General features: G+C 38.6%; 1 protein-coding gene across 1 annotated transcript in view; it reads left to right on the top strand.

The window, feature by feature from the left end:
- Positions 1-25,651, top strand: part of LOC125710145 (titin-like) — a 181,178-nt gene that overhangs the window by 110,049 nt on the left and 45,478 nt on the right. Inside the window, exons 156-206 of the mRNA XM_048979485.1 lie at positions 42-320; positions 410-709; positions 802-1,104; positions 1,208-1,588; positions 1,967-2,269; positions 2,392-2,691; positions 2,872-3,168; positions 3,252-3,536; positions 3,631-3,924; positions 4,010-4,309; positions 4,399-4,707; positions 4,800-4,990; positions 5,098-5,527; positions 5,939-6,247; positions 6,325-6,506; positions 6,831-6,960; positions 7,040-7,339; positions 7,424-7,741; positions 7,850-8,146; positions 8,236-8,535; positions 8,618-8,932; positions 9,028-9,176; positions 9,452-9,602; positions 9,688-9,969; positions 10,059-10,361; positions 10,506-10,808; positions 10,913-11,194; positions 11,307-11,606; positions 11,695-11,997; positions 12,087-12,395; positions 12,579-12,860; positions 12,972-13,271; positions 13,373-13,666; positions 13,770-16,730; positions 16,815-17,135; positions 17,626-17,910; positions 18,283-18,582; positions 18,905-19,207; positions 19,301-19,576; positions 19,656-19,955; positions 20,173-20,475; positions 20,576-20,875; positions 20,999-21,286; positions 21,401-21,703; positions 21,788-22,090; positions 22,178-22,483; positions 22,598-22,885; positions 23,010-23,300; positions 24,380-24,667; positions 24,850-25,440; positions 25,522-25,626. Of these exons, the coding sequence (XP_048835442.1) occupies positions 42-320; positions 410-709; positions 802-1,104; positions 1,208-1,588; positions 1,967-2,269; positions 2,392-2,691; positions 2,872-3,168; positions 3,252-3,536; positions 3,631-3,924; positions 4,010-4,309; positions 4,399-4,707; positions 4,800-4,990; positions 5,098-5,527; positions 5,939-6,247; positions 6,325-6,506; positions 6,831-6,960; positions 7,040-7,339; positions 7,424-7,741; positions 7,850-8,146; positions 8,236-8,535; positions 8,618-8,932; positions 9,028-9,176; positions 9,452-9,602; positions 9,688-9,969; positions 10,059-10,361; positions 10,506-10,808; positions 10,913-11,194; positions 11,307-11,606; positions 11,695-11,997; positions 12,087-12,395; positions 12,579-12,860; positions 12,972-13,271; positions 13,373-13,666; positions 13,770-16,730; positions 16,815-17,135; positions 17,626-17,910; positions 18,283-18,582; positions 18,905-19,207; positions 19,301-19,576; positions 19,656-19,955; positions 20,173-20,475; positions 20,576-20,875; positions 20,999-21,286; positions 21,401-21,703; positions 21,788-22,090; positions 22,178-22,483; positions 22,598-22,885; positions 23,010-23,300; positions 24,380-24,667; positions 24,850-25,440; positions 25,522-25,626 (17,493 nt within the window). The remainder of the gene's footprint in view (positions 1-41; positions 321-409; positions 710-801; positions 1,105-1,207; positions 1,589-1,966; positions 2,270-2,391; positions 2,692-2,871; positions 3,169-3,251; positions 3,537-3,630; positions 3,925-4,009; positions 4,310-4,398; positions 4,708-4,799; positions 4,991-5,097; positions 5,528-5,938; positions 6,248-6,324; positions 6,507-6,830; positions 6,961-7,039; positions 7,340-7,423; positions 7,742-7,849; positions 8,147-8,235; positions 8,536-8,617; positions 8,933-9,027; positions 9,177-9,451; positions 9,603-9,687; positions 9,970-10,058; positions 10,362-10,505; positions 10,809-10,912; positions 11,195-11,306; positions 11,607-11,694; positions 11,998-12,086; positions 12,396-12,578; positions 12,861-12,971; positions 13,272-13,372; positions 13,667-13,769; positions 16,731-16,814; positions 17,136-17,625; positions 17,911-18,282; positions 18,583-18,904; positions 19,208-19,300; positions 19,577-19,655; positions 19,956-20,172; positions 20,476-20,575; positions 20,876-20,998; positions 21,287-21,400; positions 21,704-21,787; positions 22,091-22,177; positions 22,484-22,597; positions 22,886-23,009; positions 23,301-24,379; positions 24,668-24,849; positions 25,441-25,521; positions 25,627-25,651) is intronic.

The following is a 25,651-nucleotide window of genomic DNA, read 5'->3' as shown; positions in this document are numbered from 1 at the left end:
AACACTGTGATATTTTTCTTTTCTTTTTTGGTCTTCAATAGGTAACCCTACTTTGGAGATCCAAACTCAGAATGTTGTAGTGGTGGAAGGAGAAAAACTGACACTCCCCATCCCATACAGAGCTGTACCACAACCTAAGGTTTCGTGGCACAAAGATGGAAAGGAGTTAAAGGCTGATGAAAGACGTATCTTTACTTCTGAATACACTGCTGCTCACTTAGAAATTACAGAATGTTTGCATGCTGATGCTGGTGTGTACACTATTACCCTAGAGAACAAACTTGGTTCAACTACAGGAACAATCATCGTTAAAGTTATTGGTAAGATCTGATATAAAAACTTAATGAAAAAATATGCTAATTATTATCCATTTGCATTCTGTTCAATTTATTTTTCATTTTTTTCACAGGTCTTCCTGGACCATGCAAGGATATTGTTGCCAGTGATGTCACAAAGAATTCCTGCAAAGTCTCATGGGAGCCTCCCGACAGTGATGGCGGCAGTCCTATTCTACACTATGTTCTGCAGCGAAGAGAGGCTGGCAGGCGCACATATGTTGCTGTTATGTCAGGAGAGAACAAGTTGAGCTGGCCTGTTAAAGATCTTATTCCTAATGGAGAGTACTACTTCCGTGTTAAAGCTGTTAACAAGATTGGTGGTGGGGAATTTATTGAGATCCGCAACCCTGTGATTGCAGAGGATCAAAAGCGTAAGTTTTATATGAATCCATAATTAATTTTTCTAAGTTTTAATGTGTCATATACAGTATGTTTATTCTTGACTTGACCCTTTATCTTTCAGAACGGCCGGATCCACCTGTTGATGTTGAAACCCACAATCCTAGTTCTGAGTCTATAACTCTTACATGGAAGCCTCCAATGTATGATGGTGGCTGTAAAATCATGGGCTACATTCTAGAGAAGACAATAAAGGGGTCTGAGAAGTTTGAGAGATGCAATGACTTCCTTGTGCCTGTATTGTCCTACACTGTTAAGAACCTGAAAGAGGGCAAGGAATACCAGTTCCGTGTTCGGGCTGAAAATGCCGCTGGTGTTAGTGATCCTTCTCGCAACACTCCACTGGTCAAGGCTGCTGAATCTACTGGTAAGTAGCCACATGTCCAATATATAACTTTTCAGTAAACGTATCTGAGAAGGTAAATACTTGACATAATATAATCATTTCTAAACACTATGACTGTTTTCAGAACGACCTAAGGTCTTCCTGAGTGGAAGCTTACAGTCTGGTCTAACAGTCAAGAAAGGTGGGCAAATAACATTGGATGCCTACATATCTGGATCTCCATACCCAACTATATCATGGTACTGGAATAATGGATATATTGAACCAGTGGCAATGAAAAAACGGCCTGAGAAAGCAAAAAAGAAAAAAGATACTGATGTCTCTGCTGAACCAGAGGAACCTTCTTACCCTTCCCTGCCTGAACGCCTTTCAATCGACATGAGCAGGAAGGGCGAGTCCTCTGCAGTTGTACATGATTGTGTCAGAAGTGACCATGGGAAGTATATGATCAAGGTAGAGAATGATCATGGAGTTGCTTCTGCATCCTGTGAAGTTAATGTGCTTGGTAAGTGAAGTATTATCTATCTATCTATCTATCTATCTATCTATCTATCTATCTATCTATCTATCTATCTATCTATCTATCTATCTATCTATCTATCTATCTATCTATCTATCTATCTATCTATCTATCTATCTATCTATCTATGTCTGTCCATCTGTCCGTCCGTCCAATTGTATCCTTTCTTTTGTTGGGCTCTGTATTCAGGGCATGTACAATTTTTTTAAAATCCGTGGCAAATGCTTCATGATGTGGAATACTATTTTTATATTGGAATATAACCATTGAAGATCACAATTAAGTCACTCTCTTGGATGCTATTGAATTTTCTTGTCCTAATAATAATTTATTTAATGTATTTTTATTCTTTTGCATTTGTAGATGTACCTGGACCTCCAGTTAACTTTGTTTTTGAGGAAATCAGGAACACATCAGTCCTCTGCAAGTGGGATCCACCTGTAGATGATGGTGGTAGTGAAATCCTGAACTATATCTTAGAGAAAAAAGATAACTCCAAAGCTGAAATTGGATGGGTTACTGTGACTTCAACTCTAAGAGTCTGTAAATACCAAGTGACCAAACTGATTGAAGGAAAGCAGTATATCTTCCGGGTCACAGCTGAAAACAAGTTTGGGCCTGGAGCACCATGTGTGACAGCTCCTCTGGTTGCTAAAAATCCATTTGGTGAGACATTTTAAGCATCCATCCATCCATACATAAATTTTCTACACCCACTTATAGTACTAAAATATTTCAAATAATTATAGATTGAAATGTCATCTAGTTTATATAATTGTCTATTACAGATCCACCTGAAGCCCCTGACAAGCCTGAAATTGAAGACATCACTGCCAACAGCATGCTTGTTACCTGGAAAGAGCCAAAAGACAACGGTAGCCCTATTGTGGGTTACTGGGTCGAGAAACGTGAAATTAACAGCAAACACTGGGCTAGAGTTAACCGAAATCTGATCAACACACTTGAACTGAACGCTGAAGGTCTGATTGAAGGCATGACATATATCTTCAGAGTCTGTGCCGAGAATGCAGCTGGACCTGGGAAGTTTAGCATTCCATCTGATCCCAAAACTGCACAAGAACCTATATGTAAGTTAAAACATACTGTATCTGTTAAAGGACTGTTTTATATTAAAATATGATTTTAATATAGGATATGTAAATATTATTGTAACAACATAGGCCTACTACTACTACTACTTTTACTACTGCTACTAATAATTATAGTAATAATGTAACAACGTGATCATTTTTTTTTTTTTTTTTAAGTGCCACCTGGTCCACCAATTCCAAGGATAGCTGATACTTCTTGCTGTTCCATTGAAGTGGCTTGGGATCCTCCCAAGTACAATGGTGGTGGAGACATCCTTGGGTACCATGTTGACAAGGTCCTAGCAGGATCAAATGATTGGTCGCGTAACACGGAGAGACCATGTAAAAGCCAAGAATTTTCAGTATATGGAGTTAGAGAGGGTGCAAAATACATTGTTCGTGTCATAGCTGTCAATGCTGCAGGTGAAGGCCCCCCTGGCATGACTGAACCTGCTATAGTGAAAGATCCACAAGGTAATTAGTGTTACATTCATAAATAGCATAGATCACATGCTTTTCCAAAACAAAGAAGTTTAATTTATCGTTTACTTTTACAGAACCTCCAGTTGTCGAGCTTGACTTGTCTTTGAAGAATAATGTCCTCATTAGAGCTGGGACAACATTGAGGCTGCCTGCACATATAACTGGCAGACCTCCACCATATGTGAAATGGACAAAGGATGATGGTACACCTAATAAAGACCGTGTTTCAATTGAAAGTGAAGGCAAGGAAAGTGTACTTATAATCAATAATATCACGAGGAAGGATGAAGGCAAGTACCAGGTTATTGCCGCAAACAGCAGTGGAACCAAATCAGCATGGACCAGAGTGGAAGTCTATGGTAATGAAAACCTCCTGGTGTTAATAACATGTCTAAATTTTGTTGTTTACTTTATAATGCTATTTTAAATAACACGCCTTATGAATTTCATCAGATGTTCCTGGCCCTGTGCTTGAATTGAAGCCTGTTGTTATTACAAGAAAATTGGTGATACTAAATTGGTCCGATCCTGAGGATGATGGTGGAAGCGATCTCACTGGATTCGTTACGGAAAGACTGGATAAAAAATCGCAAACATGGAGACAGCCCATAGACACTTTTGCATCTAAATGTGAAATCGGGGGTATCCTTGCAGGAGAAGAATACACATTCCGTGTAATGGCAAAGAACAAACACGGCTGTGGCCCTCCTGTGGAACTAGAGCCTATTCTTGCAGTTGATCCAAAAGGTAATTTGGAGCCATTAGTACTTTAATTGAAGATTGTTGGAGGGAAATATATTTGTGTAATTACTGATTTCTTTATGAATATTAGGTCCACCAACTTCTCCAGAGCGATTCATGTACATTGAAAGGACCAAGTCATCCATTACTCTGAATTGGAAGCCACCCCGTAATGATGGAGGCTGTCCAATTCTTGGCTACTATATTGAAAAGAAAAGGCATGATGAGCCTGCATTTACACCAGCAAATAAAGAACCCTGCAAGGATCTCACTTTTACAGTAGAAAACCTCTTTGAGTTCCACCCATATGAATTTCGCGTGAAGGCATTTAATGAAATTGGTGAAAGTGACCCTTCACTACCATTGACTGCAGTAATTCAAGATGATGAAGGTTTGTCTATTTTGTGGAGTGATGCATGTACAGTAATATTTATGTAAAAATTTGAACAGGTAAATAAAAATGTATTTTTTAAATTATAGTTCCACCAGTTGTGACATTGCTAAAGCGCTTCGTAGCAGATGAAATCATTGTGAAGAGGGGAGAGCTCATAGAAATTCCAGCTGAGGTGACCGGTCTCCCATTACCAAAGATTGAATGGTCAAAGGATGAAGTTGTTATTCCAAAACCAACTAAAACACTTTTAATGGAATCTGAGACAGTTAACAGAATGAAAGCAAATGCCAAGCTTCGCATCCTCGAAACTGTAAGACAAGATAAAGGCTACTACACAATAACAGCTACAAATGCTCTTGGATCTGCTCATCACACAGTCAGAGTTGATGTACTAGGTAGGTTTCATTCATGAAAATAGCTGATTGATTATTATGCAACTGGGACGTTATTGATAGTTATATTATGTTTATGTTCTTCAATCCCACAGACCGCCCAACACCACCTCGCAATGTTGTGATTTCTAACATCAAAGCCGAATCTTGCTATCTTAACTGGGATGCACCAGAAGATGATGGAGGCACTGAGATTACGAACTATATTGTTGAAAGGAAAGATAAAAGCAAAGAGACACCAGAGTGGGAAGCAGTGAATAATTGTGTAATCGACAGGAAAATTGGGGTTAGTATAAACATAGAAAAATTAAATATTATAGATGTTTATTATAGGTTATATTAACAAGTTATATAATGTATTTTAATATCCCACTCATTTTTAATGTGTTAAAGGTGTGGGATCTGGAAACTGATGGCACCTATCAGTTCAGGGTCAAAGCTCAGAGCAAGTATGGTATCAGTGATGCTTGTGAATCAGAAGAAGTTGTCACTAAGGATCCTTTCAGACTCCCTGGTCCACCAGAGAAACCTCAAGTTGCCCAGCACACAAAATCCTCCATGCTGGTTACTTGGGAACCTCCCTTAGATAATGGAGGATCCACTATTACAGGCTACTGGCTTGAAAAGAAAGAGAAACGAGGAGCATACTGGGCTCGAGTAAATAGAGCCCCTATCTCAAAACGTGGTTTGAAAGGCTGGGAATTCAGTGTTCCTCGTCTTATTGAGGGTGTTGAGTATCAGTTCCGTGTAATGGCCTGCAATGCTGGTGGAACTGGACCACCAAGTGAACCATCTGACCCAGCATTAGCTGTTGATCCACTGTGTAAGTGAAATTTACAATCTCATACAGTTCTGTACTATAGCTTTACTAAGAATGCCTATGTATATTCAGTTGTGTTTTTTATGTGAGTGGAGTTTGGTATTTCTGTCTTTCTTGCATAATTAATGAAGTGTGCTTAATATATAAATACGTATTCTGAATTACCACATAGGTGGAAATGTTAAAATATTATTAAATACCAATTATTGCTCTAGACCTTATTATTAAGTTAAACTGAAGAATCATTATTATTATTTGTCTTAATTAGGTACTATATTTGTTTTCAGAATGATATGCTATACCCTTCTGGCTAGAGTGCTAAAAATTATTTACTTAATATATTCCTATGGAAAAATCACACTATTTTGTTGTACATTTGATCTTAACATTTCTTAATTTTGTTCTGTTTCCCAGATCCTCCTGATATGCCTTCAACCCCTGAGGTTGCAGATAAAACCAAGAATAGTGTCACTCTTACCTGGACACCCCCAGAAAAAGATGGTGGCAGTCCTATCAAAGGCTATATCATTGAAAAACAGGATGAGGGTACATCAGAATGGACACGAGTAAATGGGCCAGATGCATTGCATCCAACCACTGAATTCACTGTGCCAAATCTGCCTGAGCTGAAGAGGTACAGATTCAGAATCATTGCTGTCAATGACATTGGTGAATCTGAGCCTAGCCCCAGAACCACAGAAGTTCTGATCAAGGAGCTTCAAGGTAATAACCATGAAATTGTAAAAATGTATCCACATGTACTGGTCACAAGGATACTGATAATGTTTTTTTATTTCCAGAGGAGCCAACTATCTTTGTTGATGTCAATGCGCTTGAATTAATGTCCTGTCGGGCTGGCTCCATTATCAAAATTCCTGCAACATTCAACGGGCGTCCTACTCCAAAGGTTTCATGGGAGTTTGAAGGGGGTGCAAAGACAGAAACGAAAGATCGGCTTCATGTTCTTCCTGTGGATTCAGAGGTACAACCTTTTAGGCCCAGTAACTTTAAATGCCATTAAAATGAAAAGCATGTAAATGTCATGAAAATATCTTAACTGCTACAATAGGAGCAAGTGTCCCAAAAAATTTAAGAACTTATACCCAGTTCCTTTTATCCTTGATGAAGTGGACGTTTTTAACAATGCTCTGTACATTCTGCTTCAAAGACCTCTATAACTCTAGTGTGTGTTGTTGTCAAGTGTGCAAAATTTGTTTATAAATGCACCCATTGGTTGGAAAATGATTTTAATTACTGTTGTATTTTATTGCTATTGTATTTACATAAGACTAATGACTTTTTCCAGGTTCAATCCAGTGAGACATCTTCAACCATTACAATATATGACTGCAAAAGAAATCATTCAGGCAGATACACCATTACAGCCAAAAACAAAGCTGGACAGAAACTTGTTAATGTCAGAGTGAATGTGCTTGGTATGTACTTTTTTTTTCATTAAAATTAAATTTCATAACATTAACCAACATTTATAACAGTATTGTGTAATACTTTTAGATGTACCGGGAGCACCAAAAGAACTCAAAATCACAGACATCACAAGAAGCACATGTAGGATTACATGGAAACTTCCTGATAATGATGGTGGTGAGCGAATCAAGAGTTATTTCATTGAAAAGAAAGCTGTTGGAACCAGTGCTTGGACTAAAGTCAACCCAGCTTGTGCAAGTCAGGCCTTTGTCATCCCTGACCTTCTTGAGGGACAGGAATACCTGTTCCGTGTCAGAGCAGAAAATCGCATTGGCATGGGACCACATACTGAGACCACAGAACCTGTAAAGGCCAGAGATCCAATTTGTAAGTGTTTTTTTTCCATAATTAGAAATGTAACAGCGTAATTTTTGAAATTTAAAAATTTCTTACTGTGTTCTAAATCCTCAGATCCTCCTGATCCTCCCACAAAGCTTAAGATTGACTTTGTGACTAAGAACACTGTAACACTTACATGGGCGCCACCCAAGAATAATGGTGGTGCTCCAGTGAAACACTACATAATTGAGCGTCTCAGCTGGGACACCAGTGGAACAGAAAAGGAGACTTGGAAACAATGCAATAAGCGTGACGTTGAAGAGACCATGTTCCAGGTTGAAGACCTCAATGAAGGCGGAGAGTATGAGTTCCGAGTCAAGGCTGTTAATGAGGCTGGTGCAGGCAGACCTTCTGCTACTGTTGGACCACTTGTTGTGAAAGACCAGACATGTATGTAAAGAATAATATTACTTATTGTCAATAATTGTGTGTTTTATAGTTTTGTTTGAAATCTAATTTCATTATGGATATGACAACGGGTGTGACTTTTTTTTTTAGGTGCTCCTACAATTGAACTCAAAGAGATGTTGGAAGGGGAAGAGGGATCTGATATCTATGTTGTTGCTAAGATTAAGGGTTGTCCATTCCCTACACTGACCTGGCAGAAAGCTCCAATTGATAAAGTAGAAGACAAGACAGATGTTCATTATGATCAGCATGTCAATAAGCTTGTGTCTGATGATCGTTGCACATTGCTGATAAAACAATGCAAAAGAGATGATACTGCTCTATACACAATTGCAGCCTGCAACACTGCGGGCAAGGCTTCCAAGGATATAAAGCTCAATATCTTAGGTACGGGCTTGTATTTTATACATATAATACTTCGATTTACACAAAATAGATTAAATATACTGAAGAATTGCTTAAATTTCATTTTTCAGGGCGGCCTGGGCCTCCTATTGGACCCATTAAGTTTGAGGAAGTATTTGCCGAAAGGATTACTTTATCCTGGAATCCCCCAAAGGATGATGGTGGATCAAAAATTACTAACTATGTTATTGAGAAACGTGAAGACAACCGGAAGTCCTGGGTACATGTTTCCAGTGATCCCAAAGAATGCCTGTACACAGTTCAGAGACTAACAGAAGGCCATGAATATGAATTCCGTATCATGGCTCAGAATAAATATGGAGTTGGGCCACCTCTAAACAGTGAACCTGAGAAAGCCAGAAATCTTTTCAGTAAGTATCATTTTTTTTTAATGCTGTACATGCTGTTTTGAGACACTTCAACTAAACAGTGATACTATTTTTTCCTCAAAAGCTGTTCCTGGTCAATGCGAGAAGCCAACTGTTACAGAGGTGACAGCTGACTCTATGATAGTCAATTGGGAAGAGCCAGAATATGATGGCGGGTCTATGGTCACTGGATATTGGTTGGAACGCAAAGAAACAACGTCTAAACGTTGGACCAGAGTGAACCGTGACCCAATCAGAATCATGCCCCTTGGTGTTTCACACACTGTAACTGGTCTAATTGAAGGATCTGTTTACCAGTTCAGAGTGATTGCTATTAATGCTGCAGGATGTGGACTTCCAAGTGTGCCATCTGATCCAGTCTGTGCCCGAGACCCCATTGGTATGTTCGCAGTCAGTAATTTGTTGATAAGGTTGTTGTTGTAAATGTTAATATTTTAAGTGTAACCTAAAGTACATTATATGCGTTTTTCTTAGCACCACCTGGACCTCCTACTCCAAAAGTAACTGACTGGACAAAATCAACAGTTGATGTGGAATGGATTCCACCACTCAATGATGGTGGATCAAAGATTACTGGATACTTTGTTGAGTACAAAGAGGAGGGCAAAGAAGAATGGGAAAAGGTATGAAACAGCAGCAGAAAACGTTTAAACTGTGATACTTATGTGATTCTTACATGACTTGAATGGGCCGTGTTTGGCTAAGCTGGTTAAGCGTCTGTGCCTGTGTTCAGAAGGTGGTCATTTCCAATCCCATGCTCTGCAGAGTAACGACATCTGTGTTGGCCCCTAAAGCATGTCACGTTATATGTGAAAAGAAGCGTTCCAATGTACGTATACTTGTACAAATGGCAAATAAAGCATCATATCATTTCATATGCATTATTTTTTTCTTCTAGGCTAAGGATAAGGAAATAAGAGGCACTAAATTTGTGGTGTCTGGACTGAAAGAGCTTGGGCTTTACCGATTTAGGGTTAGAGCAGTGAATGCTGCAGGTGTTGGTGAGCCTGGTGATGTTTCAGAAGTGATTGAAGTCAAGGACAGGACAAGTAAGTCCCAAGAACAGGAAAACTTAATTGTATTTTTTCTTAATAGAGATGACATCTCTTTAACTGTTCTTATATCCATACTCAGTTGCCCCCGAGGTAGACCTGGATGCCACAGTGAAGGAGAGGATTGTTGTTCATGCTGGTGGTGTCATACGCATCACAGCATATGTGTCAGGCAAACCAGCTCCACAGATCACCTGGAACAGGGATGATAGTGGTTTACCAGAGGGAGCTGTTGTTGAAACTACAGCTATTAGTTCAGCTTTGGTAATTAAAAACTGTATGCGGAAGCACCAGGGAATTTATACCTTAAGCGCTAAGAATGAAGGAGGCGAAAGACGGAAGGCTGTTATTGTAGAAGTGCTAGGTAAGTAGTTAAATGGTACATAGCATCTGAATTTCTGCAGGTGAAATGAAATAACAGTTCTCTAAACTGGCTTTTACCTAATTTCACAGATGTTCCTGGCCCAGTTGGTGCACCATTCACAGGTGAAAATCTTACAAATGACTCCTGCAAGTTAACATGGTTCTCACCTGAAGATGATGGTGGGTCAGCTATCACCAATTACATCATTGAGAAACGTGAAGCTGATCGCAGAGGCTGGACTGCTGTGTCTTACACTGTAACAAGACATAATGCTGTTGTGCAAGGTCTTCATGATGGAAAGGCCTATTTCTTCAGAATTGCTGCTGAAAATATTATTGGATTGGGTCCATTCATTGAGACAACTAAAGAAGTACTGATAAGGGATCCTATTTGTAAGTAATTAAATTCTTAATAATATAATTATTTTTTATTATCAATGTTTGCACATGTTATATATTTATATGCCTAAACATATTACTATATATTTTCTTATAATTTCTGTAATAATAAATTGCATTTTGATCCATCTAAAACAGCTGTACCTGAGCGACCAGAAGATCTGGAAGTCACAGCCATCAAGAAGGATTCAATCAGTGTGGCTTGGAGACCACCTAAATATGATGGAGGCTCTGAGGTTACAATGTATGTACTTGAGGCCCGTGAGATGGGAAAAGATCAATTCACTCGTCTTACAACTGACAAGCTGATGGATAGAAAATACACCTATGAGGGCCTCAAAGACGGTACCAGCTATGAATTCCGGGTCAGTGCCGTGAATGAAATCGGGCAAGGCAAGCCTTCATTCTGTACTAAACCAGTAACTTGCAAGGATGCGCTTGGTAAGTAATCTCTGTATTACTCATTCATTCATTCATTATATTGCTTAATATTGTAAAATTAGTTGGCAATAATTTAACATAAAAATGTTTACTTTTATTATTAGAACCTCCAAAAGTTGATCTGGATTTCTGCGATAAGCTTATTGTTCGGGTCGGTGAGACTTGTACCCTCCAAGGTCGCTATACAGGAAAGCCATCTCCAACCATTGAATGGTCCAAAAATGAAGAAGAACTAAAAGAAGATGACCATATCCAGTTCAAAAATACTACTACAAGACTGTGCCTGAGTATAACCAATGCTAAGCGTGAACATAGTGGCAAATTCTCTGTAATAGTGAAAAATAGCAGTGGTTCCTGCAAAGGATTTTGCAACGTGATTGTTGTTGGTAAGATATCATTTTTGGAGTCATCATCTTAATTGTTTATAATGAATACTAAATATTGTTTTGTGTTACAATAACCCATGCATTAAATTGCACTTGATGTTGTTTTACTTAGACCGTCCACAGCCACCAGTGGGTCCAGTTCTTTTTGATGAAGTTTACAGGAATCATATGGTCATTTCCTGGAACCCCCCTCTGGATGATGGTGGATCTGCTGTTTCTAACTACATTGTTGAGAAGAGAGACACAAATAGGGATCTCTGGATGCCTGTGACATCATCATGTACAAGGACAACTTGTACTGTTCCAAAACTAATCGAGGGAAGAGACTACATCATACGAATTTGTGCCCAGAATATATATGGCATTAGTGATCCACTTATTTCTAAGGATATGAAAGCCAAAGATATATTCAGTGAGTAGCAGTAAAAAAGGTATTTGATGTTGTAAGTATAGTTGTAAAATTATGCTTCCTATATAAAATGTAACCCTATTGCTTTCAGGAGTTCCTGAGGCTCCAAAGCAACCTGTTGTGAAGGAAGTATACAAAGATTCTGCACTTGTGGCCTGGGAACAACCTCGTGATGGTGGAAAGCCTATCACTAACTATATTTTGGAGAAGAAGGAAACTATGACAAGCAGATGGACACGTGCAGTAAAAGAACGTATATACCCAGAACCTGAATTCTGGGTACCAGATCTTCTTCAGGGATGTGAATATGAGTTCCGTGTGATGGCAGAGAATGAAGTTGGTGTGAGTGACCCTAGTCCTCCGTCCAAACCTGTTTTTGCCAAAGACCCAGTTGGTAAGTTATTTAACAGTACGATTACTATGTTGAAACATCCCTCAAAAGATGACATTTAAGTCTAATAATTGTCATTTTTTGTGTTATAGTGGTACCTGGCCCTCCAGAGGAACTAGAAGCGGCCGATAAAACTAAGGATTCCGTAACATTGACCTGGCAGCGTCCTCGGTTTGACGGCAGGGGAAAAATATTTGGATATCTTGTAGAGTACCAGAAGGCTGGTCAGGAGGACTGGATAAAGGTTAATCAGACTCCTGATTCATGCCAAGAGACAAAGTTTAAGATTGTTGGTCTTTCAGATGGTGAGCTGTACAGATTCAGGGTCATGGCAGTGAATGCAGCTGGTGTTTCTGAACCGGCTGACATCCCTGAACCAGTGAGAGCACAGGACAGACTTGGTAATTTCAGATTTATTTACAATAATTGAAACTGTACTCTGCAATACTTTGACTAGACAAAAAAGCCTATTAACCGCCTGTGACATTACTGTGTATGATGCTTCTTTTTGTAAATGATGCCATCAGTTCTCTCTCTCTCTCTCCCTCCATATCTTTAATGTGCTTTATTTTGGTCATTAACAGAGCCACCTGATCTCTTGATTGATGTTGGTATGCCTCGTGAAATTCGTGCCTTGGCTGGAACTCATGTCACCATTCGTGTTGGAATAAAGGGAATACCATTCCCCAAAGTCACATGGAAAAAGAATGAAGCCGATGTGCCTACAAGAGCTGATATTAAAGTAACTGGTGTTGGAAGTAAACTGGAAATGCGCTATTGCCTGCGTTCTGACTCTGCTGATTACACAATAACTGTGGAAAATCCAGCTGGGTCAAAAACAGCCACATGCAAAGTTCTTGTATTAGGTATGGATGTCATATAATCGGCATCATCCTGCTGTGATTATGTATAGTGCTTACTTTCTTGGTTTGCATGTATTTTCTTGTAATTAATAGCGTATTTTTGACACCCTTTAGATAAACCTGATCCTCCTCAGAATCTGAAAGTGTCTGAGGTTAGAAGTGATTCAGCATATCTTTCCTGGAAGGACCCAGAAGATAACGGAGGAGCTCGTATTTCCAACTTTGTAGTTGAGAAGAAAGACATTGCATCTGCACAGTGGGTGCCTGTGTGCTCTTCATCTAAAAAACGCAGTATTACAATTAAACATTTAATGGAGGGCACTCAATATATGTTCCGTGTTGCTGCTGAAAATCAGTTTGGCAGAAGTGAATATGTTCAAACTACAAAACCCATTAAAGCTATGGATCCTCTATGTAAGTATTAAATTCATTTCTTTTATGCATCTCATTATACATTTTTTTACATTTTACAATTTATTTTATGCTTTATGTTAAAAAGTTTTCCTTTTTTTTAGTCCCTCCTGGTCCTCCAAAGAATTTGCATCATGTGGATGTTGATAAAACTGAAGTTTGGCTTCAGTGGAACTGGCCAGATCGCACAGGTGGTAGTGATATTACTGGTTTCTTAGTTGAGTACCAAGAGGAGGGAGAAAAAGACTGGATTACTTTCAAAACTGTTAGCATTCCTGAATGCCATGTTACTGGACTTGAGGAGGGAAAAACCTACAGATTCCGAGTGAAATCAGAGAATGCAGTAGGTTTGAGCCGCCCTGACACCACAGTACCAGTCCTTTGTCAAGAGAAACTTGGTAAGATGTACTTTTTTCTTTGTACGGAATTATGTCACATATTTTAAACTGCAGATAATGACTTACTTGTGAAATCTAATACAAATTCTATCATTTTCTTTAGTGCCACCTATCGTTGAGGTTGACGTGAAGTTAATTGAAGGTATAATTGTAAAAGCTGGAAGCACAATCAGACTGCCTGCAATAATGAGAGGAATGCCAATCCCCACTGCTAAGTGGGTCATCGATGGCACTGAAATCAAAACTGAACGCAATGTGAAAGTTGACACTGATCACTACTCAACTATACTAACCATTAATGAGTGCACAAGAAATGACACAGGAGTTTATCTTCTTACAGTGTCAAATGCTGCTGGAAGCAAAACTGTTGCTTTGCATGTAACAGTACTTGATGTCCCAGCTCCACCCATTGGCCCAGTCAAAATACTTGAAGTTACTCCAGAGCACATGGTCATTGAGTGGCGCCCCCCAAAAGATGATGGTGGAAGTCCAGTTATGAATTACATTGTTGAAAAAAGAGAATCTAACAAAGAGACATGGGGAGGAGTCAGTTCTGGCAGCACCAGTACAAAAGTTAAAATCCCACGTTTACAGAAGGGCTGTGAATACGTTATGCGCATTCGTGCAGAAAACAAGATCGGCATTGGTGCACCACTTGAAAGTGCACCAACTGTTGCCCAACATAGCTTTGAGCCTCCTGGTCATCCAGGAAAACCAAACACATCGGATGTCACAGAGAATGCTGTAACTGTGAGCTGGACCATGCCACTATTTGATGGCGGTAGTCCAATTAGTGGGTATATAATTGAACGTAGGCACAAGGCAGGAAAATGGATTCGTGTGAACAAGACTCCAACTCAAGATCTCAGATATAGAGTACTTGGACTTTTTGAAGGGAACAGTTATGAATTTAGAGTTTTTGCTGAAAACATAGCTGGCTTCAGTGGACCTTCTCCAGTGTCAGACCCTGTTAAGCCATCTCGTCCAATCACAGTACCTGGTCCTCCAGTAAACCCTAAACTGAAGGATTGGAGCAAATCCTATGCTGACTTAGTTTGGACTAAGCCTACAAGAGATGGAGGTAGCCCAGTCTTAGGATATATTGTTGAATGTCAAACGTCAGGTAGCACTGAATGGACCCGAATAAATATGGATGATCTTATTAAGCAGTGTGCATTTAGAGTACCAGGACTAACTGAAGGCACTGAGTATAGATTCCGAGTTAGAGCGTCAAATATGATTGGTGATGGAGAACCCAGAGAACTCCCTGAATCAGTTGTGGCTCAGGATATTCTTCTTCCACCAGAGATTGATGTTACTTCCCATGACCGAGTAACTGTAAGGGTTGGACACAATATTAATCTTATGGCTTATGTTAAGGCAAGACCTGATCCACAGATTGCCTGGACCCATGATGAGAAGGTTTTAGAAAAAGACAAACGCACAGCAATAAATATCAACTTCCCTCTTGTTCATGTTTTCATCAAAGAAGCAACAAGAGCAGATCATGGAAGTTATATCATAAAAGCAACAAATGATAGTGGTGAAGCACAAGCTACTATAAAAGTGAATGTACTTGACAGGCCTGGACATTGTCGTGATCTGAAGCCTACATATGTAACCAAAGATTCTTGTATGATATCTTGGGAGAACCCAGTGGACAATGGAGGCACTGAGATTACGAATTATATTGTTGAATGTCGTGAACCTAGCCAAAGAGCTTGGACAATGATTTCGTCTGATTGCACTAATCGTCTAGTTAAAGCAAAACTAATGGAACATCATGAATATTTCTTCCGAGTTTGTGCAGAAAATAAATGTGGTCCTGGTCCCACAACTGAGACAAAAACACCAATACTTGCAATTGATCCAATTGAAAAACCAGGTGAACCAGAAAACTTCCATATTACGGACATAGGAAAAAATTTTGTCTTCCTAAAATGGAGAAAACCAGATTATGATGGTGGGAGTCCAAATCTTGGCTACCATCTGGAAAGGAAATCAAAGGATTCTGAGGAATGGGAAAGATTGCATAAGGGTATTATAAAAGAAACATATTTCATGGTTGACAAATGTATTGAAAACCAGATATATCTGTTCAGAGTACAAACTGTAAATGAAGGAGGAGAAAGCAATTGGGTGAAGACAAGTGAAGTTCTTGTTAAAGAAGAAATACAAAAACCAGTACTTGATGTCAAGTTAGCTGGAGTACTTGTTGTAAAGGCTGGTGAGTCAATAAGAATTGAAGCTGGTCTCAGGGGAAAACCACAGCCAGAGGTTAAATGGGTTAAAGACAAAGATACAGGGGATTTCAGCAAAAATCCAAGACTTCATGTTGAAACTGGGGCAGATTACTCCAAGTTCCTCTTAACTAAATCCAAACGCAAAGACTCTGGAAAATATGTAATTACTGCCACAAATTCTGCTGGAAACTTTACTGCATATGCTACTGTAAATGTCCTTGACATACCTGGACCTGTTAGAGATCTAAAAGTATCTGGAATATCAGTAGACAGATGCAGAGTGGTATGGGATCCCCCTGAAGATGATGGTGGCAGTGAGGTTCAAAGTTACATTTTAGAGAAATGTGAGACAAGGAGAATGGTGTGGTCCACTTACTCAGCATCAGTCATAACTAACTATGCCAATGTGACTCGTCTGGTGGAAGGAAATGAATACATCTTCAGAGTACGAGCAGAAAACAAGATGGGAACAGGTCCTGCAGCAGAGACCAAACCCATTATTACCAGAACACAATTCAACAGACCTGGTCCACCAGAGCCACCAGAGGTCACTAAAATTGGAAAAGAGGAAATGACAGTTGTATGGGCTCCTCCTGAAAATGATGGTGGGAAGTCCATTACTGGATACATACTTGAAAGAAAGGAAAAACGAGCTGTCCGCTGGGTTCCAGTAACCAAGAGTCCAATCCCAGAAAGACGTATGAAAGTAACAAACTTGATTCCTAACCATGAATATCAATTCCGTGTCAAGGCTGAAAATGAAGTTGGACTGGGAGATCCTAGCAAACCTTCAAGACCCATTGTAGCTAAGGATCCAATTGGTATGTATATATACTCTGTTATATATATTTTATATGATTACCATTCTAAGAATTTTGCTTTAATGAATGTAATTTCATTTTCAGAGCCTCCTGGTCCTCCTGGCGGTTTGAAGGTGGTTGACAGCACAAAGACCTCAGTCACACTTGGGTGGACAAAGCCAGTTTATGATGGCGGCGCTCCCATAATTGGATATTTTGTTGAAATGAGACTGAAGGGAGAAAGTGAAAATCCAGAAGAAGGCTGGAAGAAGTGCAATGTTGACACACAGCTGGTTCTGACTGAATTTACAATCCCGAATCTGGATGAAAAACAGGAGTATGAATTCCGTGTCTGTGCACAAAACCAGGTTGGCATAGGCCGTCCTGCAACTCTTAAGGATGCTGTGTTTCCTAAAGAGATACTTGGTGAGACATTCACTACTTGAGTTGTAGTCATAATATGGATTTTGTTATATTTATGAATTCTATACAATGTATATGTAATGTATGTATCAAATGCTATTTAACCTTGTTAATGTTTTAATGCATAAATTCTTTTATTATATGTTATTGTTTATGGAAGAGAACATAATAAACGCATCACTATAAGGAGGTTGTGTATTAGAAGAAAGAAAGAAATGATGGTCATGTGAAGGTGTGGGGAAAAAACAGTTTTGAGAATCTTTTTGCTTGTGAAATTAATTATTTTTAAGTTATTGGACAGGACATTTGCTAAAACTTCTAGGCCACCAATTTACCTGGTCATGCTTTATCAATGGACAGAAACCTGTTAAAATTTACATATATACATTTTAATACTCATGCATTAACATATATAGTGTGTTTAAAATAACACCCTGACACTGTGTGAGGAATTATGAACATCTTTAATATTTTGTTGTTTCTTATTTAACAGAGGCACCAGAGATTGATTTGGATGCTAGCCTTAGAAAGGGTCTAACTGTTAGAGCAGGTTGCCCAATCAGACTTTGCGCCACAATTAGAGGAAGACCTTCACCCAGAGTTACCTGGAAAAGAACGGGTGTTGATAATGTTGTGCGAAAAGGTCATGTGGATCAAATTGATACTATGACCTTCCTCGTCATCCCTGAAAGTACACGTGAGGACTCTGGAAAATATTCCTTGACACTTTCCAGCCCTGCTGGGGAGAAAGCAGTCTTTGTGCATGTCAAAGTACTGGGTATGTATTTTTCATTATTAACAGTGTCTTGAAAAGTTATTTTTTTGTCATCTCAACTTAGTTAAAGATAGTTAGAAATGATACTTCTGGAGAAGGTAAATCTAAAATGTAGCGACAGAACCTACAAAGCTTTCTATACAAACTTCAAACCTTACAATGTGTGAGGTTTGTTGTGCTCTGTAAACTACAGTTAACAGTTGATAATCTACTCAAATTTCTCCCTAATAATACAAAACTGTAATTTTCCAAATTTCTTTTTATGTGGGTGTCTGGAGTTTTCACAAAATTTTGAACTTGTGAAAGTAATGTCACACAATGTGGTATTACATTTTAAGTTAAATGATTTTGTTCAAATCTAAATTATGTTAACAGATACACCTGGACCTGTTGGAGGACTTGAAGCTTCTAATGTGACAAAGACATCTTGTCAGCTTTCTTGGTCCCCACCAGAGAATGATGGTGGCAGTCCAATCATAAACTACATTGTAGATAAACGTGAAGTCGACAGAAAGACCTGGGTTAACTTGACCAGTGATTTAAAGAAGACAAGTTTCAAAGTCAGCAGTCTTGCCCCTGGCATTGAATACTATTTCAGAGTTACCGCAGTTAACAAATATGGTATTGGTGAGCCCAAGGATTCTCCAAAATCTTACTTAGCAAAAGATCCCATCAGTAAGTATTGATATATCCAATAGATGTGTCTGCTTGTGTGTTTGGTGGTTTTAATTTTGATTCCCACTCTATATGGACTTTACTTGTTCTCCCTGTTTTGCATAGGCTTCCTAGAGTATTTCCCTCCCACAGTCCAAAAATAGCTTGTGATTGTCTGTGCCCTGTGATGGAATGCTATCTCATACTGAGTGTCCCCCACATTGTGTTCTGTGCTTTCTAATATAGGCTGTGGGCTCAGTGCAACACTGTACTAGAGAAGCAGTTATGGGAAATGAGTGCATAAATGGTCTCTGAGTCTCACTGTATTTTATTTGCTTTCCAGGTGAGCCTGATCCACCTAAAAAGGTTGACATTCTGGAGATCACAAAGAACAGTGCTGTGCTGGGATGGGTAAAACCCCTGAGAGATGGAGGAGCTAAAATCAATGGGTATGTTGTGGATTACCAGGAGGATGGTCAGCCAGAAGACAAATGGACACCATACTCTGTTGTCAAAGATCTAAGCATTGTTGTTGTTGGGCTAAAGGAAGGAAAGAAGTACAAATTTAGAGTTGCAGCTAGGAATCCAGTGGGTTGCAGTTTGCCAAGGGAAGCTGAAGGAATGTATGAGATAAAGGAGCAATTGTGTAAGTAAATGCCTTTTAAAAATATTTGGCAGATCTTCATTTTAGAAATAGAATTGAAGAGTAATGTATTTTTAAAATTTATTCTATATTTAGTGGCACCAAAGATCCTTATGCCTGATGTGGTGACTGCCAAAGCTGGATCAAAACTGAAGGTGGAAGCTGTCTTGTCTGGAAAGCCAACACCGTCTTGTAAATGGAAGCAAGGAAATGAGGATCTTGTTACATCTAAGCGGATATTTGTAGAAAAATATCCGAACAGTTGTGTACTTATTATTAAAGATGCCTCAAGAAAGGACAGTGGCTACTACAGTCTTTCTGCTGAAAACAGCACTGGAAAGGTCAACCAGATACTAAGAGTTATTATAATGGGTGAGTGGAATAATAAAAACATCAATAAAAATAAATGGAAATCACAGTACTGGTGGTAACGACACTTTGTCTGTTTCAGATATTCCTGGTCCCCCAGAGCCACCTTTTGAGATTACTGAGATTGACATAGATGACTGTACTCTTTCTTGGCATACACCAAGAGAGGATGGTGGAAGCAACATCACTAACTATGTGGTTGAGAAATGTGATGTGAGCAGTGGAGACTGGGTCACTGCAGTTACCTCCTGCACCAGTACTTCCTGCAAAGTAGGAAAACTTACAACTGGAAAAGAGTACTGCTTCCGTGTTCGTGCGGAAAACCGCTTTGGCATCTCAGAACCTATTGTGTCTCAGAAGATGATTGCTCAGTATACTTTCGGTGAGATATCAAGCCTTCTTGCAACAATCTCCTTTGCAATGGAAATTTTTCTAAAAAAACATATTTCAAAATGTACTTACCTATATGAAACAATGAGATTTTATGGCTAAAGAAATATTCAGGCCTCTAGCTAGTATTATACATAGATAAACTTATTTGGAAACATACATTATCGTACAAAACATGCTTATATCAACTAAAATATGTCTATTTTCAGATGTACCTAGTGAACCAAGGAATTGTCATGTCAAGAAAGTCCACAAAGACAACATGTTGGTAGCTTGGGAAAGACCAGCAAGTGATGGTGGCAGCCCAATTATTGGTTACTGTATTGAACGTAAAGAGAGAAACAGCCTTCTTTGGGTTAAGGCTAATGAAACAGTTGTTCGTAGTACTGAATACTCATGTTCCGGACTAATAGAAGGATTAGAATATACCTTCAGGGTGTCTGCTCTTAACCTTGCTGGACAAGGCAAACCAAGCAAACAAACAGACTTCATCACAGCAAGAACACCAGTTGGTATGTTATGTTTGCATTACTCATTTTTTACTTTAGTAAGCAGTTGTGTAGTCAATGGAAAATGTAATGTATTTCCGCCTCTACTGTTCTACAACTGTAGATCCACCAGGAAAGCCAGAAGCTATTGATGTTACCAAAAATTCTGTGTCTTTGGTATGGAGTCAGCCAAAGCATGATGGTGGTAGCCGGATTGTTGGATATTATGTTGAAGCTTTGAAGCTTCCTGGCGAGAAATGGGTACGCTGCAATGCAAGCAGCCGAGATGTACCCAGAGAAGAATATATTGCAACAGGACTGGAGGAAGGGTCCCAGTACCAGTTCAGAATAATTGCCAAGACTGCGATAAACCTCAGTTTACCATCTGAACTTTCTGATCCAATTGCTGTGATTGCAGAAAATGGTAAGATTTTCATCTTATAAAAGACATTTAATTTGTTAGTAAAAATGGCATTTAGGGTTGAAACTGTAATGATTAAAATGTATTTGATGAGAGATGTTCAAATTTCTTCTACTGTTATTTCAGTTCCACCAAGAGTAGAAATCGGACTTCATATGAAGAGCCTCATAATAGTAAAAGCTGGAGCCAATGTTTGCTTAGAGGCAGAAGTTTTTGGAAAACCAATGCCAAAGGTTACATGGAAGAAGGATGGTCAGCTGTTGAAACTTGCTGAAGGGATGAAGTTTTCCCAGAAGAGACATCTTTTCCTCCTCGAATTATTCTCAGTAACTAGAAAGGAGTCTGGGGAGTACACTATTGTGGCAGATAATGCAAGTGGCTCAAAATCTGGCAACATTAAGCTAAAGGTTCTGGGTGAGTTTCTTTATACAGTGTGATTTTAAAAAATGTTTATTTTTTATGTAAAATTTTGGTTAACTGTCACATGTTGTTAACAGATTTTTTCAAATATATGGTTCCTCTTTCTAGACAAACCCGGCCCACCAGCATCTGTCAAGATTGTGAATGTGTATGCAGATCGTGTCAAGCTGAAATGGGTTCCACCAATTTCAGATGGAGGATCAGAAATCACAAACTATATTATTGACAAACGTGAAACAAGCAGACCAAACTGGGCTCAGGTCACAGCTAATATAAGTGGCCAGCTCACTGACTGCTCTGTAGAGAAACTGATTGAAGGTCATGAATATCAATTCCGAATCAGTGCTGAGAACAAATATGGAATTGGTGACCCCATTATGACTGATCCTGTTTTTGCCAAGAATCCCTATGGTAATAACTGCCTTATGTTAATTTTTAATTATACTTTTATTAAGTAGCATTTTCAGACTATACTATACATATTCTTAATTGCAGATGTTCCTGGACCTTGTGATCCACCTATTATTACCAATATCACAAAGGACCATATGACGGTTAGTTGGAAAGCACCTGCAGATGATGGGAAATCCACCATTCTTGGGTATATGGTTGAGAAGCGTGAATCCCAAGATGTCAACTGGGCTAAAGTCAACAGAAAGCCAGTGATAGATAGAACCATTAAAGCTGGCAATCTTACTGAGGGGGCTGAATATGAATTCAGAGTTATTGCCTTTAATAAAGCTGGTTTAGGCAAACCCAGTGAACCATCTAAGGCTGCCTATGCACTTGATCCTTTGTGTAAGTATGAAGTTCTAGGTAGCATACAAATTTATAGCTATAGTCAGTCCACTAGATGTCTTATAATTCATGCGTGCTGTTTCACAGATCCCCCTGGACCACCAGCTTTCCCAAAAGTCATTGACACAACTCACAGCTCAGTTACTCTGTCATGGACAAAGCCTGCCTATGACGGTGGTTGTGAAATTTTGGGTTACCTAGTTGAGAATAAGAGGGCAGATGCTGAGGACTGGATGAAGTGCAATATTCCTAAGAACCTCAAGGAGACTAAATTCCTCCTTACTGGACTTATTGATAATACAGAATACGAGTTCCGTGTGACTGCTGTGAACAAGATTGGGTACAGTGAACCAAGCGATATTCCAGGAAAACATTTTGCAAAGGACATATTAAGTATGTTTATTCATTCACTACTTTCCTAACTATCTAATTTTATTTAAATTTATTTATTCATGTACTGTTATTGGTCTACCCGTTAAAATATCTTATTGTTATGCTTATTTTTAGTTGCACCAGAAGCAGAACTTGATGCAGATCTTAGGAAGGCTTTGGTGCTCCGTGCTGGAGTCACAATGAGACTCTATGTACCACTGAGGGGCAGGCCTGCTCCTAAGGTAACCTGGGCTAAAATAAATGCCAACCTTAAAGAGAGACAAGGAATAATGATCAAAACATCAGAGTGGGACACACTGTTATATATTGAGGATGTGAACAGATATGATGCAGGAAAATATACCTTAACATTGGAAAACAGCAGTGGAACCAAGACGTACACGATTGTCGTTAGAGTTCTTGGTAAGTTTTAAGTTTTTCCATCTATATTAATTAGCTACATTATAAACATGACTACATGTGATATTCCTTAGCAATATTTTTTTAAATTTTATATAGATTAATTAATTTTATTAATTTTATGTAGATTCTCCTGGACCACCACTCAACCTTACTGTGAAAGAAACTTCAAAGGACCATGCATCAATTTCATGGGACCCCCCTCAAATTGATGGTGGAAGTGCAGTGAAAAGTTACATTGTTGAAAAGCGGGATGCAGAGAGAAAAGCATGGTCCACGGTAGCCACTGATTGTCCTAAAACATCTTTCAGGATTCCTAATTTGGAGGCAGGGAAAGCCTATTGTTTCAGAGTTTTGGCTGAAAATGAATATGGCATTGGTGAGCCATGCGAAAGTTCAGGTGCTGTTAGAGCCTCTGGTGAGTGGAATTATATTGTATTATATGACATTTTATATTTATGATCACTCAAATCTGTGTATATCTGGGTGATTCCACCGAATCGGTGCATGTTATAAATCTTGAAAACTAAATTTTCATCTTTTTCAACACTGAATCTGATAACACACATAATTAACTATTTAAAACGTGCATTTTCAAGGTTTTTAAGTGGAATTTGGTTGATTTTTTTCTCAATCCTGTTATCATAACCTTACCAAAACCGCCTTCAATTTTTAAGAAATTATTGGTTACATATACATATATATATATATTTTCTCTTTATATGAGTAACAGGACTGATTGTGACAGGAGTGACTTTTTTAATTTAGAATAAAATTAGCAAATTCATGATCCATAGCCACATCATCAAAGCTAATAGTATGATAACACTGAGCATGTTCAAGTAACTTACCAATTTTTAATTTTTTTTATGAATAAATAAAATCTAAGAAAATATTTGGGTAACGGTACTGAATGTTGAGATGAACCACCTCAGACATACTTCAAATATCATCAAAAAAAGAACGTGAGAGAACTTACTTTTGGTTTTCCTATGGTCTTAAGAGAACTGAGATGATGTAATTTTCAGCTGAACACAGCACTTAAGGAATATGGCAAAGTTTTTTAAGAGTGGAAATGTATTATGGACTGAGTGAAAACCTGGTGACACAACTAACGTGTATTTTAGCTAACATGCTATTAATTTACTATTAGGAAAATGTATTTAAAGCATACATGAGACATACTGTCACGCAACAATACAAAAAAAATAATATTTTTGAAGGTTTTTGATCATATTTCATGGTGAAGTGTAGCATTAGTGAGTATGGACAAGTAACAAACTTTGTTTTTCTTTCACACATGTCTATACATATAATGTCCTGAGGACAGAAATAGCACCAGTTCAGCAGAATGGCCTGTGTGTGTGTCTGTGTGTGTGTATTCTATTAGCTCAGTTCTATTCCAAAATGAAAATTGAGCCAATGCAGTAAAACAATGCAGTTACAGAATCATATAAGACTCAAAATGTAAACTATTCTTTTATGCAATTTTCCCAGAAAAACCTGGTCCAGTGACAGAATTGAAGGCTTTACTAATCTCCAAAGATTCATGTACCTTTGGCTGGAAGAAGCCAATTACAGATGGTGGGAGTCACATCACTGCCTATGTGCTTGAAATCATGGAAGGTGAAGATAAGTGGAAAGTGCTAGTGAAATCTAAAAACATGCAGTACAGTGCTAAAGATCTTGAAGAAGGAAAGAGGTATTCCTATAGAGTGAAAGCAGTGAATGAAGCTGGAGAAAGTGCACCAGTGGAATTTACAGTTGTGGCTAAAGACGAAATTGGTAAGCAGATAAGAGTATCTACTCAAGTACTGATCATCATTAAAATATTAGTCCAGTCTTTATTATGAAATGATTTAGACTACTTTTTGTTGATAAATATAGACTGTCTTTGTTGGTACTTAATAGTCATTGGTAATTGGTTAAATCACTAACAAATTTTTCAATTTTATATATTGTTATAGTTCCTCCAGACTGTGACTTAAGAGGTTTGCCAGATATGTGCTATGTCGCAAAGGAGGGAAGCACTGTTCGTCTAAATATTCCCATCATTGGTAAACCTATACCTATTGTCATATGGAAGAAAGGTGAAAATTTAACTTTAACTGACAGCGGCAGAGTCTCTTTTGAGTCAACAGCAGCAAGCACAACTCTACTGATCCATGACTGCCAGCGAAATGATGCAGATAAATATGCCATCACTCTAAAGAACAGTGCTGGAACAAAGGAATCTGTAGTAAACATCAAGGTGGTTGGAAAACCTGGAATACCCACTGGCCCAATCACGTTTGATGAAGTCACAGCAGATGCAATCACGTTGGAATGGGGTCCTCCTGTGGATGACGGTGGAGCTGAAATATCTAATTACATTTTGGAGAAGAGACACTCAACTGCTAACAAATGGGTTACTTGTGCTTCAGCTATACAGAAAACCACTATGAGAGTCACACGGCTGCATGATGGAACAGAATATATCTTTAGAGTTTGTGCAGAAAACAAATATGGAGTTGGTGAATGGCTGAAATCTGATCCTATTGTTGCTAAACATCCATTTGGTAAGTGTAATTTTTTTTTCTTGAACAATTTTTTACTGCATCAAAGAACAGATTTTAAATTACTATAATTTTTGTCTCTAGATGTACCTGATGCACCACTTCCACCAGAAATTACAATAATGCGGCAAGAGTCCGCAATCCTGGTATGGTCTGATCCAAGAAACACAGGAGGCTCTCCTATAACTGGTAATTACATTTCAATTCAATTAAT

This window comes from Brienomyrus brachyistius, chromosome 16, assembly GCF_023856365.1.
Source record: "Brienomyrus brachyistius isolate T26 chromosome 16, BBRACH_0.4, whole genome shotgun sequence".
NCBI classification, from domain to species: Eukaryota; Metazoa; Chordata; class Actinopteri; order Osteoglossiformes; family Mormyridae; genus Brienomyrus; species Brienomyrus brachyistius.
This window is presented reverse-complemented; position numbering and strand designations above follow the sequence as displayed.